The following is a 16780-nucleotide window of genomic DNA, read 5'->3' as shown; positions in this document are numbered from 1 at the left end:
GGTTTGTAGAGCGGTAGCAGCTTGGGCAGATACCTTGTCAGCTGATATTGATACCCTAGAGAGGGATACCAAATTGTTGACCTTAGGTCACATCAAAGACGCAGTCTTATATTGGTGAGATGCTCAGAGAGACGTCGGGCTACTAGGTTCAAGGGCCAACGCCATGGCGATCTCGGCTAGGCGAGCACTGTGGACCCGCCTATGGACGGGTGATGCCGACTCAAAGAGGCATATGGAAGTTTTACCTTACAGGGGTGAGGTTGTATTTGGGGAAGGTTTCGCGGACCTGGTTTACACAGCTACCGCGGGTAAATTTACTTTTTTCCCTTATGTTCCCCCACAGCAAAAGAAAACACCACAGTATCAGATGCAGTCATTTCGGTCGCTTAAGTCCAGAAGAGGTCGGGGCTCTTCCTTCCTCGCCAGAGGTAAGGGTAGAGGGAAAAGAATTCCTGCTACGGCCAGTTCCCAGGTACAGAAGTCCTCCCCGGCTTCTACTAAATCCACCGCATGACGCTGGGGCTCCACTGAAGGAGTCCGCTCCGGTGGGGGCACGTCTTCGATTCTTCAGCCACATCTGGGGTCAGTCGGACGTGGATCCTTGGGCGATTGTAATAGTATCCCAAGGCTACAAGCTGGAATTCGAAGACGTGCATCCTCGCCGATTTTTCAAATCGGCTTTACCAACTTCTCCCCCAGAGAGGGAGATAGTTTTAGCTGCAATTCAAAAGCTGTGTCAACAGCAAGTGATTATCAAGGTTCCCCTAATACATCAGGGAAAAGGGTACTATTCAACCCTATTTGTGGTTCCGAAACCGGATGGCTCGGTCAGACCCATTCTAAATTTAAAATCCCTGAACCTGTACTTAAAAAGGTTCAAGTTCAAGATGGAATCGCTCAGGGCGGTTATCTCCAGCCTGGAAGGGCGGGATTTTATGGTGTCACTAGACATAAAGGATGCACACCTTCACGTACCCATATATCCTCCTCATCAGGCATACCTGAGATTCGCTGTACAGGACTGTCATTACTAGTTTCAGACGTTGCCGTTTGGGCTTTCCACGGCCCCGAGGGTGTTCTCCAAGGTAATGGCGGAAATGATGGTGTGAAGCCAAGAATGTTCCTACAGAGGATTTCCATTTGGGCCAGTTTCTCCACTTTCTACAGACAGGAGTGGATATGGGCCTAAAGTTAGGCTCCTTTAAGGTACAGATTTTGGCCCTATCTATATTCTTCCAGAAAGAATTGGCTTCTCTCCCCGAAGTCCAGACTTTTGTAAAGGGAGTGCTACACATCCAGCCCCCTTTTGTGCCCCCAGTGGCACCATGGGACCTTAACGGGGTGTTACAGTTCCTAAAATCTCACTGGTTTGAGCCTCTTCAAACAGTTGAGTTAAAGTTTCTCACTTGGAGGGTGGCCATGTTGTTGGCCTTGGCATCTGCAAGGCGGGTGTCCGAATTGGCGGCCTTGTTTCATAAGAGCCCCTATCTCATTTTCCATGTGGATAGAGCAGAGTTGAGGACTCGTCCTCAATTTTTACTTAAGGTGGTGTCATCGTTTCATATGAACCAACCTATTGTGGTGCCTGTGGCTACGGGAGACTTGGAGGATTCCAAATCCCTTGATGTAGTCAGGGCCTTAAAAATGTACGTAGCCAGGACGGCTCGAATTAGGAAAACAGAAGCTCTGTTTGTCCTGTATGCGGCCAACAAGGTTGGCTTTCCTGCTTCTAAGCAGACTATTGCTCGTTGGATCTGTAACACGATTCAGCAGGCTCATTCTACGGCTGGATTGCCGGTACCAAATTCAGGAAAGGCCCATTCCGCTAGGAAGGTGGCCTCTTCTTGGGCGGCTGCCCGAGGCGTCTCGGCTTTACAGCTTTGCCGAGCGGCTACTTTGTCGGTTCAAACACTACAAGTTTGATACCCTGGCTGATGAGGACCTCATGTTTGCTCAATCGGTGCTGCAGAGTCATCCGCACTTTCCCGCCCGGTTTTGAGCTTTGGTATAATCCCCATGGTCCTTACGGAGTCCCCAGCATCCTCTAGGACGTAAGAGAAAATAAGATTTTAAACCTACCGGTAAATCTTTTTCTCCTAGTCCGCAGAGGATGCTGGGCGCCCGTCCCAGTGCGGACAAAATTATGCAAGACTTGTATATAGTTGTTGCTTACATAAGGGTTATGTTACAGTTAAGATCAGTCGTTGGCTGATGCTGTTTTGTTCATACTGTTAACTGGTTACGTATATTCCAGTTTATACGGTGTGGATGGTATGGGCTGGTATGAATCTTGCCCTTAGATTAACAAAAATCCTATCCTCGTACTGTCCGTCTCCTCTGGGCACAGTTTCTCTAACTTGGGTCTGGAGGAGGGGCATGGAGGGAGGAGCCAGTGCACACCCATTCTATCCTAGAGTCTTTGGAGTGCCCATGTCTCCTGCGGAGCCCGTCTATACCCCATTGTCCTTACGGAGTCCCCAGCATCCTCTACGGACTAGGAGAAAAAAGATTTACCAGTAGGTTTAAAATCTTATTTTTTGCGTGATGCCGGAACAAACAGACCGACAAAAATTTGTTACAAAATGTCATAAACGGTCTCTAGTAGTATATTGCGCAAAAAAAGTCTATGTAAGACACAACCCATACAGTTTTATTATATGTATAGATTTATACATTTATTGCACACTCCGAACACGAAGTTATATATGTATGTATGTATGTGTATAAATAAAAAAAAAAAAAAAAAATATATATATATATATATATATATATATATATATATATATATATATATATATATATATATATATATATATATATATATATATATATATATATATAATTACATGGCAATCTGACTATATATCCTAATCAGGCAGGTTATCTTGAAGTTTCAGTTTACACGTCAAACCAGTAGATGGAGCACCAAGACAAATACTACATGCTATAGTTATGCACGATGCGAGTTGCTGGTGGCATTACTGTCTTTGTAAAATCAGTTCCAATGAGCAGTAACAGACATCCATGGGAGCAAAGCCACGGGCAAACGCTAGGGTACAATATATGTTTTGTGCCTTAATTGTAAATGTTGAAACCGTAACATCTGAGACCATCTTGTAGTTTTGGAAAAGGCTTGGTCATTGCTTATTACATGATGGCAATAACCATTATGTAACTGTGATTGTTTTGTATGTTTATGTACGGCACTGCAGATCCCTTGTGGTGCCAAATAAATAGAGACAGAAATAATAGAGTAATAACTGTTTTGGAACATAATTATGATCACTGGGTGAAAGCGAAATGTTAGGAGGGTTTGCAAAGAAAAACCCAGAGGTGTGCGTCTTATAGGCTCTGCATTGATTTACAGCTTTTTTGTAGTAATGTGTTAACACATATATATTGTTACAGGTGGCATCAGGAATGGTTCGTATGACATTGGATTGGCATGTGGGTAAGAATAATCCTATATGTGATGTAGTAAGTGTAGGTTACATTAGGCAGCTGTGCAGCGAGAGTGATCTGTGATTGGGGTTATGGGACAGCATGAGCGGAGAGCAGTGATGTGCTGCACACATAGCAACCAGCAGTCTTGTGTATAGTCGGATAATACTATGTCTTATATTGTAGAAAGCTGCATTGAATATACAACACTAGTTGCTTGTATTTCTTCCATATACTGTAATTACTTAGATCAGATTCTGGTCTGTGGTTTTATTTTGATATAAAGGGAACATGAAACATAAATAGCTTTTTATGAGCTGTTGCCACCAGGCACATGTACATTCGGATATCTGTTACAGTGTAGGTAATATTACACTGGTATATTACCAGTGTAGGTAATATATTATTATATGCCTTATTGTGCACTCACAGAGTATAAGCAGACTTAGGACTTGTATAGAAATGTAATAGACACGTACCACCGGAGAGTCTTGAGCAGTGAAAGTGCCGGAATGCACTTTGTCACCCAGAGATGCTTAGATAAAAGGTTAATAATTTCTCCAGCTTGTAATGTGCTGCTCATATCATTTCATCTGTTCAATTGATGACATTTAAGTCCGTGCATCCATGCCTAGTGACATAAATGGGCGGGGCCTATTTTACAGTGACTGACAAAGGCACTATTCATTAGGGATCAGTATGATATCTAGCGGTCAGGATCCCAGCGGTCAGCCGGGATACTGGCGGCGAGCGCAGTGTGTCCCCTCGCAGGCTCGCTTTGGTCACCACACGGTTATATTGCCCCTCGGGTGGTAGCGTGGAGTGAAGATTTTGGCCGGCGGTCGGGATTCCCACTGGTGGTATTTCACGGGTGTCGGGATTCCAGTGTCGGTCTCCTGACAGGCGGGATCCCGACAACCGGTAAATTGACTGCCTCCCGTTCATTATACCTTTACTATAACAACGAGTAGTATATCCTCCCCTATGAGAGTAACCAGCACCAGTGCTTATAGCCTCCACGGGATACCACTAAGACATGTTGACAACGGGCATGGGTTCCCCCTGCAAAAGCGTCAGTTGGTACCAGGTGATGCCAGACAGGGCTGGTCTCATGGTAATAGGGAGGCTTGCAGTACTAGCATTCCTTTTGCTGAATTTATTTGTCACAATTTGTGTGCACCCATCTAGGGGGATTTAGCACAGTGCTGAATGACACTGGATGAAACAGTGGAACTAAAATTCCCAGCATGCCCTAGCAGACATTGCTTCTTGGTCATGCTGGCGCTTGTATGACCTACAGGTGTCGGGATGCCAAAGGTTTGCTGTATTAGAGCGGTTAGCCTAAATACATTTGAGTGCTATATTATTCCAGGATCATTAATTTTGTTCTCTCCCATAAAACAGTACATGCTACTGGGGGCACTTGCGGACCTGTGACACAGATCAGTGGGTACACATCTCGTTGGGCTAACACTAGCTGCAGGACATGAAGTGATGGGGTGTGTTATCTTTGAGTTGCTGTTATAACTAGGTGACTCTCCAAATGATGCAGCTAGTGCTTGGGGTGTGTAAACCCCCTGATGCAGGCACATACCAACCTTGTGTGGTGCAGTTTCTCTTAAAAAGTAATGTGTGGCCCCCTTTTGGGGCTGAGGGCCACATGTAAGAACCTGAAAATGATCTCCTAGCTCCCTATTATAGACGATGGGGTGAATTGATGATGTGACTACAGAGAGAATAGTTAAGGCTTAAATATTAGTGTGCACTGCACAACACTCCACATTATAGTACTGCTGTGAGTGCCGTGTACAGTACCTGAGCAAAGGTTGCTGGTTGGTTCTTGCACAAGACCACATCCAGATGTGGTATCAGATCACACAGTGGCGGGTAAAGGTTACTGTGTCTGGAGGTTACTTCATATAACAACAACATAAAAATACATCTGCAAAACAACTATTCACTGTCAAAAGTGACTTTTATGCTGCATACATAAAGCATTGATTTCCAGCAAGCAACAGTACCAGTCATTTCTTCCATGACATTTCCCACATATTCATCTCTTCTCTAATTCTGTCACAGGGCCTAATTCAGACCTGAAATCGCAAAGCGGCTGATTATCGAATGACTGCTCATGCGTACGGAATGTAATAAACTGCAAAAAATTCCTGCGTGTTTTTTTGATCGCTAGGTGAACGCACGCTGATTGACAGGAAGCGGGTGTTTGGGGGTGGTAACTGGCCGTTTTCTGGGAGTGATAGGAAAAACGCAGGCGTACCCAAGTGGTTTCAGGGAGGGTGTGTGACGTCAGCTCTGGCCCGATCAGCCTGATTCTTTCACACTGTAGGAGTAAGTCCTGGGCTACGCACAGACTGCTCACACAGGAAAAATCATTAAATGGTGAGTGAGTTGTGAACAGATTTGTAGTTGGCATTTGCAAAGCTTTTCGCACGGCGTATACAGACTTTTTTACTCTGGTTGGGCGGCAACTAGCCAATTGCAAACCTCTGCAAATTCGCAGAGGTGCGATCAGGTCTGAATTAGCCCCACAGTCCATTGCTTATTAAACCTCACACTGACTGTTACACATATTCTCATTGCTCACATTGGGGGTCATTCCGAGTTGATTGCACGTAGCAACTTTTTGCTACTCGTGCGATCAACTAGACGCCGCCTATGGGGGAGTGTATTTTAGCATAGCATGGCTGCGATCACTTGTGAAGCCCTGCTATGCTAAAAAAGTTTTGTGTAAAAGAAGACCAGCCCTGCAGTTACTTACCCTGTGCGATGAATCCAGCGATGAAGGTCCCGGAATTGGCGTCAGACATACGCCTTCCAAACGCCTTTGACACGCCTGTGTTCGGATCTCCACGCCCGGAAAACGGTGAGTAGACGCCCCGATCCGCCTCCCGGCTGTCAAGCTTCTTGCGATCCGCACTGCGACCGCTTTATTTGTTCCCGGGGTCATTGCCCAGCGGCTACCGTCGCTGAGCAACGATGCGCCTGCGCATTGCGTCCTCCGTGCATGCGCAGAACCGACCCATTCGCACCACTGTGATGAACTGCAGCGTGCGAACGGGTCGGAATGACCCCCATTGTCCTACCTGCTAGCCGCATACACATGTTACAGGCCAATGAGCGTTTCTGTCTGAACATTGTTGCCTTGCAATTACCCAACCCTTGGTAGTCTGAATTTTTATGAGGTGTGATTAGAAATTGATTGGGTTGCAGATACTTAGCTATTTAGGTGGGCAGAACATGCACACTGTAGAATCGCCACGATTTGTACAAGTACACAGCATACACACACCAATTCCATTGTATTATGATAACAATTGTGCAAATCACCAAATCTCACTATTGGCCCATACACGCGGTGAGATTCGGGCTATGGCCGATTCTCACTATGCGACATGGGCTAGGTCGGCATCGCAAGCATATAATGACTGTGCTTGCGATACTGACTGTGCGATTTTGGCTAAGTGTCAATTTTGACTATCTCTTCTATACAGATAGACTGTGTAGGCACATCAATTTTGACTATCTATTCTTGCGATGCCGACCGCGCATCGGCATCGAATCGAGATCGCAAGGTGACTTTCACCTTGCGATCTGCACTAACTTTTCTTACGATTTTGACTATATAGGGGTATATTCAATAAGAGTCTGGTCCATTCTGACATGCAGTTGTCGGAATGGACCCGACAACCCCTATTCAAAAGAGCGGCCAAATCCGACTGTCGGAGTAGATGGAGCGGATGGGGGAGGAGGAGACGGGGGAGCAGCGGCTGCAGCAGCGTAACAAAAGGAGGCTCTCTGCAGCGTCCACCCGGCTCCAGCAAGCGGGACGTCGCTTGCTGGAGCCGAGTGGACGCTGCCGCTGGGTCCCTGCTCTCCCCGCTGCTCCCCCGTCTCCTGCTCTCGGTTCACTCATCTCAATCCGACTTTTTTTAAAGTCGGATTGAGATTGTCGGAAACGGGGCTGAAACCTGTCGGGTTTGGCCCCGCTTCCGACAATGCACGCTGATCGCGGCTGAAGCCGCCGATCAACGTGCATTCCGACAGAATTCCGACAAGTTGGGTTTCCCGACTTGTCGGAATAAATGGGGCCGTAATGAATAGGTCTGAACCGCTTCCGACCTAAAACTGTCGGAAGCTGCCGTCTTTCCGACAAGACAGCAGCTTCCGACAGTTATTGAATACACCCCATAGTCAAAATCGTAAGAAAAAATCTCAGTGTGTACACACCATATGAAATGTGATCATATCATTATGATTTGATTGCTTGTCTTATACCTGGTTTCCTCCAGCTAGATTGCAGGCTGTGTGCACCTGGGTGCAGTCAGTAGGTCACCAATCAGAATGTCGGCAGCAGAAGGTCAGCATTCATTATGTAGATATGGTCATGGACATGGCTGGGTAATTTTAGGGATATATAAAGACTTTGACATTACATCAGTGTCCACGTGCTGAATGTCAATATTCTGATCATGTCAGTATGTTCAATGTAAACCTAATACACTCACACCCTGTGAGACTTGGGGGATAAATGAATTTGTGCCTGGACTACACTGATGCAGTGCCTCTGGTGGCAATTATTTTTTCTTCTAGATGCAGGGAAGATACTGTCTGCTTCTGCATGTAGCACACATACTGCGATAATGAGATGAGTGCGTTTCCTCCCCAGTACTGAATCTGTGTGCTCTCTGTACATTTGCATCCCTCCCCGCTTGTGCAGCACGGTTGCACAATTTGCAGTATTGCACATTCTGTCATAGCCAAATTATTTATTCCTAACTCACATTGGAGCCCTAACTTTGTAGACAGGTTGGTGTCCCCAGTAGCCAGCAAGAGAGTAATATTTACTTACACATTTGGTGGAGATTTAGACTGTGGTAAGCTGAAATGTAAGTTGTGCGTGTAGCACTATATATGCATGCTGATCATTGCCTGAGAGAGATCACATGGCGTATCCTAGACAGATAGGAAGCAGCGTCCCATGTGCCTGACCGCAGGCAGCTAGATAAAGTGTAGTCAGACATGTGACACAGGCACCTACAAGTGTAATCCTCTTACTTCTGTGCAGGGTTGAGTCTATGAGCCTTGCGAGTGTTGGAAATCCTGGAGACATTAGTCCTCGTATAGTGGATAATAGTAACGCCAGGGACTGCCTGATCCCCATGGGGTGAGTACCATAAACACACCTACAGTATATCTGTATTCTTTATCAGATTGCTGCTGTTCTCTTCCTACATGGTGTCAGCCACACATTCCATTTACTCACTTACTACTGTAAAAAACATGCTAATTTCTCTGTTTCTCATCGGACGGGGACCATTCAGCCAGGGTGCATCGGTGCTAAACCCAGAACCTCATCTTAAAGTGGGATCCGGTCTGAAGATCGACAGTATCTAGGTCGGCAATGTTTAGGTCGACCACTATAGGTCGACAGTCACTAGGTCGACATGGTTGGAATGTCGACAGGGTTTCTAGGTCGACATGTGCTAGGTCGACAGGTCTAAAGGTCGACATGAGTTTTTCACATTTTTTTTCTTTTTTTTGAATTTTTTCATACTTAACGATCCACGTGGACTACGATTGGAATGGTAATCTGTGCTGAGCGAAGCGGTAGCGGAGCGAAGGCACCATGCCCGAAGCATGGCGAGCGAAGCGAACCATGCGAGGGGACGCGGTGCACTAATTTGGGATCCCGGTCACTCTACGAAGAAAACGACACAAAAATAAATAAATCCTCATGTCGACCTTTAGGCCTGTCGACCTAGCACATGTCGACCTAGAAACCCTGTCGACCTTCTATCCATGTCGACCTAGTGACTGTCGACCTATAGTGGTCGACCTAAACATTGTCGACCTAGATACTGTCGATTTGATGAACCATACCCCTTAAAGTAAGGAATATAGGCCCTCATTCCGAGTTGTTCGCTCGCAAGCTGCTTTTAGCAGCTTTGCACACGCTAAGCCGCCGCCTACTGGGAATGAATCTTAGCATAGTAAAATTGCGAACGAAAGATTAGCAGAATTGCGAATAGACACTTCTTAGCAGTTTCTGAGTAGCTCCACACTTACTCGGCAACTGCGATCAGTTCAGTCAGTTTCGTTCCTGGTTTGACGTCACAAACACACCCAGCGTTCGCCCAGACACTCCCCCGTTTCTCCAGCCACTCCCGCGTTTTTCCCAGAAACGGCAGCGTTTTTTCACACACTCCCATAAAACGGCCAGTTTCCGCCCAGAAACACCCACTTCCTGTCAATCACATTACGATCACCAGAACGAAGAAAAAACCTCGTAATGGCGTGAGTAAAATTCCTAACTGCATAGCAAATTTACTTGGCGCAGTCGCAGTGCGAACATTGCGCATGCGCAATTAGCGGAAAATCGCTGCGATGAAAAGAAAATTACTGTGCGAACAATTCGGAATGACCACCATAGGACCCTATTCATGTTGGATCGCAACATTTGAGAAACCGCAATCCTGTCGATTATCGAACAACTGTGCATGCGTGCCAGCGCTTAGCAAATATTTTTGATTGCAACAACTGCTTTTTTGCAATATTAGCAATCCAACCTGAATAGTGTCCATAGACAGCAATGTATAGTATATCCTATAAAATGATCCTAGTAGGATGAAGTTGATCACACGGAGAATAAAGAGCTGTTGCATTATAGGTTACAGAAAGTTGTATAATGAACAAGAAGATCATGTGGAAGGGAAGCTGTGTCACTTCAGTAGGTTATTGTACATAAGAGAGTTTTATTCATGGAACGGTTTCTGAAAAAGGAGATAAACATTGGGAGAATACAACACATTTTAGGACCGGAGGAGACCTTGGTTCCACCAGACTGTCCAACAGAGGACGTATGTTATACATAGCTGTTTCTTTGCAGTCCATCTTATTAGCGCATACAGTATCCTTTCTCTATAATGGATCTGTCCCACCAGCATGGTTTTTTATATCCCAGTCCACTTGCCATAAAAATGTGCTCAGTGTTATTTTTTAGATTGTTCTGTTTTCTGAACAGCGGTCAGTGCTATTGTGCCTCATTTACTCTCCACTTGTACAGCAATGTTATTGCACAACAGATAGAAACCTGATCTGCACCGTTCAGCTGAGTGTGTTCTTTGGGTCTCCAGAAATGGTCTTACATTTCCTAATCATTAATGTTTTCTTACAGGATCACCTCCGAGAACGTGGCTGAAAGGTTTGGCGTCACCAGGCAGAAACAAGACGCATTTTCTTTGGCATCGCAACAAAAGTAAACAAGTTGGAATATTTCATAATGATTTAATGAGGGGATTACATATTCCTTGGCTGTTTATATAACCTTGAAAATGATGTGTATGTCTGACACACTCCTTATGTCTGATCTGGACTGCTGCTCTTCCTTCGTTTTGCTATGTCTTGTGTCATTCTGTTATCATGTTTTACTCTCCTGTGGCCATTGGATCATTGCAATGCTTAGAGCAGCACAGAGTATTTCATGAGAAGAGTGTGGCGCTTGCGGGAGGCAGTGACTTCAGTATAGTCATACTGTGAGGACGGCATATGTAGGCAAGCAGACAGACAGTGGATAGAGCAGAGTTCTCCGGGAGCACAGAGTAGTAACCTGAGGGTCCTGTCACACTGATACTGGGAGCTTGTGTTACAGAAAGTGAAAGCTTTCTGCAATATCATATCCTGTGCAAATTCCTTTTTTAAATGTGGATATCAAATTATCATACTTAGAAATGCCAAGAAGACATTACCACAGCTTAGATATAGTTAATTGAATGACTTTGATGCCGGTCTATCTGCTTTAATTTTAGGTTAGGCACTTTCTCTTGTTGTGAACAAAATATGTGTATGCATACATTAGTGTTAAGGCTCTGTGTAACTGTGACTGACACCCCAGGGAAGGGAAATGATGGGCAGTTGTGTACCTTGTGCAGTAATAGGGGCGTGATCACGTGATTGCTGCTCAGACAGTGTCGTGTATGATGGAGGGACGGTGCAGACCTATACATAGGGCATAATTATGATGTGCACGTAATCTGGCAGAATCACACATTTATAGTGAACTGTGCTTGTGTCTTGTCTGCATACGTACAGATGTGTTCTCTTACATCCTTGCTGCAGTCACGCTAAACAGCCCTTCAAGTTGCGCCGTGCTATGACGGGACTCGGTAGGGCCGAGCATCTTTTTGTCATTTTTTTCAGCGAAAATGCGTCTTAGATTCAAAGTAATGGAGTAAGATGCACAAGCAGCTTCTGCTGATTAAAATAATATGCAGCATGCCTATGTCTTGTCTGTAATTGTGTCTCTATCTGCATCCGAAATGCCACGTTACAGTGTTTTCCAAAATGTAACGCAGCATTTTGTATGCAAATTCAGTCGCAGTTACACACAGAATATAGGCATGCCGCATATCATTTTAATCAGTAGAAGCTGCTTGTGCGTCCTGTTACATTATTTTGTGTGTAAGACGCATTTTTTGCGGAAAAAATGCTACCAAGTCACACGGCACTCACGCATTATGTGTAACGCAACTTGCAGTGCACGGAACAAAGATGTAAGAGGTATATATATACATATATAATATGTATATAATAGTATATATATATATATATATATATATATATATACTACATATATATTATATAAACATATATAATAGTATGTGTGTGTGTATATATATATATATATATATATATATATATATATATATATATATATATATATAATCTATATATCTATGAGCCTACGGTCTGAGTCTGACACATCCCAGTCTTTTTTTCTGCGGCCTGGTCTGGGTGTTTCTACGTGGCAGCAATGCGAGTGTACGCAAGAAAACAGTTTTGTGGGTGTGTCGTCATAGTTATTTGTTATTCTGAGTCGTATGTATGCAAAGAGAGCTCCAAATGCAGATGGATCTCCTGCACTAAGCGTGAGGGTTAGTGTAAGTGCAGGTGATAATGATGGCTGCTACTCTGCGCACTCATTACTGCATACAGCTCAGGTTACGGGCGTACAGTTACAGCAACACTGCATTTGCAGGGAGTGTTCAGGGTCAGGCAGATGAGGACTACAAGCATTACTATAAATCGTATAGCTCCGAAAACAACATCACGATTATATTACATCATTTAAGTTAATTAATGGCTGGCTATTTGCATTTCATAATTGTTATTTCTCTATCGTCCTAGTGGATGCTGGGGTTCCTGAAAGGACCATGGGGGATAGCGGCTCCGCAGGAGACAGGGCACAAAAAGTAAAGCTTTAGGATCAGGTGGTGTGCACTGGCTCCTCCCCCTATGACCCTCCTCCAAGCCAGTTAGATTTTGTGCCCGGCCGAGAAGGGTGCAATCTAGGTGGCTCTCCTAAAGAGCTGCTTAGAAAAGTGTAGCTTAGGTTTTTTATTTTACAGTGAGTCCTGCTGGCAACAGGATCACTGCAACGAGGGACTTAGGGGAGAAGAAGTGAACTCACCTGCGTGCAGGATGGATTGGCTTCTTGGCTACTGGACATCAGCTCCAGAGGGACGATCACAGGTACAGCCTGGATGGTCACCGGAGCCTTGCCGCCGGCCCCCTTGCAGATGCTGAAGTAAGAAGAGGTCCAGAATCGGCGGCAGAAGACTCCTCAGTCTTCTAAAGGTAGCGCACAGCACTGCAGCTGTGCGCCATTTTCCTCTCAGCACACTTCACACGGCAGTCACTGAGGGTGCAGGGCGCTGGGAGGGGGGCGCCCTGGGAGGCAAATGAATACCTATTTTGGCTAAAAATACCTCACATATAGCCTCCGGAGGCTATATGGAGATATTTAACCCCTGCCAGAATCCGTTAAGAGCGGGAGACGAGGCCGCCGAAAAAGGGGCGGGGCCTATCTCCTCAGCACACAGCGCCATTTTCCCTCACAGAAAGGCTGGAGGGAAGGCTCCCAGGCTCTCCCCTGCACTGCACTACAGAAACAGGGTTAAAACAGAGAGGGGGGGCACTAATTTGGCGATATGCTTATATATATATTAAGATGCTATAAGGGAAAACACTTATATAAGGTTGTCCCTATATAATTATAGCGTTTTTGGTGTGTGCTGGCAAACTCTCCCTCTGTCTCTCCAAAGGGCTAGTGGGTCCTGTCCTCTATCAGAGCATTCCCTGTGTGTGTGCTGTGTGTCGGTACGTGTGTGTCGACAGGTAGGAGGACGATGTTGGTGAGGAGGCGGAGCAATTGCCTGTAATGGTGATGTCACTCTCTAGGGAGTCGACACCGGAATGGATGGCTTATTTAGGAAATTACGTGATAATGTCAACACGCTGCAAGGTCGGTTGACGACATGAGACGGCCGACAAACAATTAGTACGGTCCAGACGTCTCAAAAACACCGTCAAGGGTTTTAAAACGCCCGTTTACTTTAGTCGGTCGACACAGACACAGACAGGGACACTGAATCCAGTGTCGACGGTGAATAAACAAACGTATTCCTTATTAGGGCCACACGTTAAAGGCAATGAAGGAGGTGTTACGTATTTCTGATACTACAAGTACCACAAAAGAGGGTATTATGTGGGATGTGAAAAAACTACCATAGTTTTTCCTGAATCAGATAAATTAAATAAAGTGTGTGATGATGCGTGGGTTCCCCCCGATAGAAAATTATGGGCGGTATACCCTTTCCCGCCAGAAGTTAGGGCGCGTTGGGAAACACCCCTTAAGGTGGATAAGGCGCTCACACGCTTATCAAAACAAGTGGCGGTACCGTCTATAGATAGGGCCGTCCTCAAGGACCAGCTGACAAGGCTGGAAAATATAATAAAAAGTATATACACACATACTGGTGTTATACTGCGGCCAGCGATCGCCTCAGCCTGGATGTGCAGAGCTAGGGTGGCTTGGTCGGATTCCCTGACTAAAAATATTGATACCCTTGACAGGGACAGTATTTTATTGACTATAGAGCATTTCTATATATGCGAGATGCACAGAGGGATATTTGCACTCTGGCATCATGAATAAACGCGATGTCCATAACTGCCAGAAGATGTTATGGACACGACAGTGGTCAGGTGATGCAGATTCCAAACGGCACAGTATGGCCGTATAAAGGAAGAGGACTTGTTTGGGGTCGGTCCATCGGACCTGGTGGTCACGGCAACTGCTGGAAAATCCACCGTTTTTTACCCTAAGTCACATCTCTGCAGAAAAAGACACCGTCTTTTCAGCCTCAGTCCTCTCGTCCCTATAAGATCATATCTGCCCAGGGATAGAGGAAAGGGAAGAAGACTGCAACAGGCAGCCTAGTCCCAGGAACAGAAGCGTTCCACCGCGTCTGACAAGTTCTCAGCATGGCGCTGAGACCGTACAGGACCCCTGGATCCTACAAGTAGTATCCCGGGGGTACAGATGGGAATGTCGAGACGTTTCCCCTTCGCAGGCTCCTGAAGTCTGCTTTACCAAGTCTCCCTCCGACAAGGAGGTAGTATGGGAAAAAATTCACAAGCTGTGTTCCCAGCAGGTGACAATTAAATTACCCCTCCTACTACAGAAAAGGGGTATTATTCCACACTATATTGTGGTACTGAAGCCAGAAGGCTAGGTGAGACTTATTCTAAAAAATTTTTTTTGAACACTTACAAAGGTTCAAATTAAGATGAAGTCACTCAGAGCAGTGATAACGAACCAGGAAGAAGGGGACTATATAGTGTCCCGGGACATCAGGGATGCTTACCTCTATGTCCCAAATTTGCCCTTCTCACTAAGGGTACCTCAGGTTCGTGGTGCAGAACTGTCACTATCAGTTTCAGACGCTGCCGTTTGGATTGTCCACGGCACCCCGGGGTCTTTACCAAGGTAATGGCCGAATTGATGATTCTTCTTCGAAGAAAAGGCGTCTTAATTATCCCTTACTTGGACGATCTCCTGATAGGGGCATAGTCCAGGGAACAGTTGGAGGTCGGAGTAGCACTATCTCGGATACTGCTACAATCAGCACGGGTGAATTCTAAATATTCCAAAATCGCAGCTGATCCCGACGACACGTCTGCTGTGCCTAGGGATGATTCTGGACACAGTCCAGAAAAAGGTGTTTCTCCCGGAAGAGAAAGCCAGGGAGTTATCCGAGCAAGTCAGGAACCTCCTAAAAACAGTGCATCATTGCACAAGGGTCCTGGTAAAAATGGTGGCTTCCTACGAAGCAATTCCATTCGGCAGATTTCACGTAAGAACTTTTCAGTGGGATCTGCTGGACAAATGGTCCGGATCGCATCTTCAGATGCATCAGCGGATAACCCAATATCCAAGGACAAGGGTGTCTCTCCTGTGGTGGTTATAGAGTGCTCATCTTCTAGAGGGCCGCAGATTCGGCATTCAGGATTGGATGCTGGTAACCACGGAGCCCAGCCTGAGAGGCTGGGGAGCAGTCACACAAGGGAAAAATTTCCAGGGAGTGTGATCAAGTATGGAGACTTTTCTCCACATAAATATACTGGAGCTAAGGGTAAATTTATAATGCTCTAAGCTTAGCAAGACCTCTGCTTCAAGGTCAGCCGGTATTGATCCAGTGGGAAAAACATCACGGCAGTCGCCCACGTAAACAGACAGGGCGACACAAGAAGCAGGAGGGCAATGGCAGAAACTGCAAGGACTTTTCGCTGGGCGGAAAATCATGTGATAACACTGTCAGCAGTTTTTCATCCCGGGAATGGAAACTGGGAAGCAGACTTCCTCAGCACGACCTCCACCCGGGAGAGTGGAAACTTCATTGAGAAGTTTTTTCCACATGATTGTAAACCGTTGGGAAATACCAAAGGTGGACATGATGGCGTCCCGTCTGAACAAAAAACGGGACAGGTATTGCGCCAGGTCAAGGGACCCTCAGGCAATAGATGTGGACGTTCTGGTAACACCGTGGGTGTACCAGTCGGTGTATGTGTTCCCTCCTCTGCTTCTCATACCTAAGGTGCTGAGAATTATAAGACGTAGAGGAGTAAGAACTATACTCATGGCTCCGGATTGGCCAAGAAGGACTTGGTACCCGGAACTTCAAGAGATGCTTACAGAGGTCTTATGGCCTCTGCCGCTAAGAAGGGACTTGCTTCAGCAAGTACCATGTCTGTTCCAAGACTTACCGCAGCTGCGTTTGTCGGCATGGCGATGGAAAGCCGGATCCTAAGGGAAAAAAGGCATTCCGGAAGAGGTCATTCCTACCCTGGTCAAAGCCAGAAAGGAGGTGACCGCACAACATTATCACCACGTGTGGCGAAAATTTGTTGCGTGGTGTGAGGCCAGGAAGGCCCCACAAAGAAATTTCAACTCGGTCGTTTCCTGCATTTCCTGCAAACAGGA

General features: G+C 45.8%; 1 protein-coding gene across 3 annotated transcripts in view; it reads left to right on the top strand.

Annotated features, from left to right (window-relative positions):
• Positions 1-16780, top strand: part of ACAA1 (acetyl-CoA acyltransferase 1) — a 64228-nt gene that overhangs the window by 21266 nt on the left and 26182 nt on the right. For all 3 annotated transcript variants that reach the window (XM_063921800.1, XM_063921801.1, XM_063921799.1), the window contains exons 5-7: positions 3409-3451; positions 8525-8623; positions 10634-10714. In XM_063921800.1, coding sequence (XP_063777870.1) covers positions 3409-3451; positions 8525-8623; positions 10634-10714 — 223 coding nt within the window. The remainder of the gene's footprint in view (positions 1-3408; positions 3452-8524; positions 8624-10633; positions 10715-16780) is intronic.

The sequence above is a fragment of the Pseudophryne corroboree genome, chromosome 5 (assembly GCF_028390025.1).
Source record: "Pseudophryne corroboree isolate aPseCor3 chromosome 5, aPseCor3.hap2, whole genome shotgun sequence".
NCBI classification, from domain to species: Eukaryota; Metazoa; Chordata; class Amphibia; order Anura; family Myobatrachidae; genus Pseudophryne; species Pseudophryne corroboree.
Note: the sequence above shows the minus strand (reverse complement) of the source record. Positions and strands in the feature narration are given on the sequence as shown.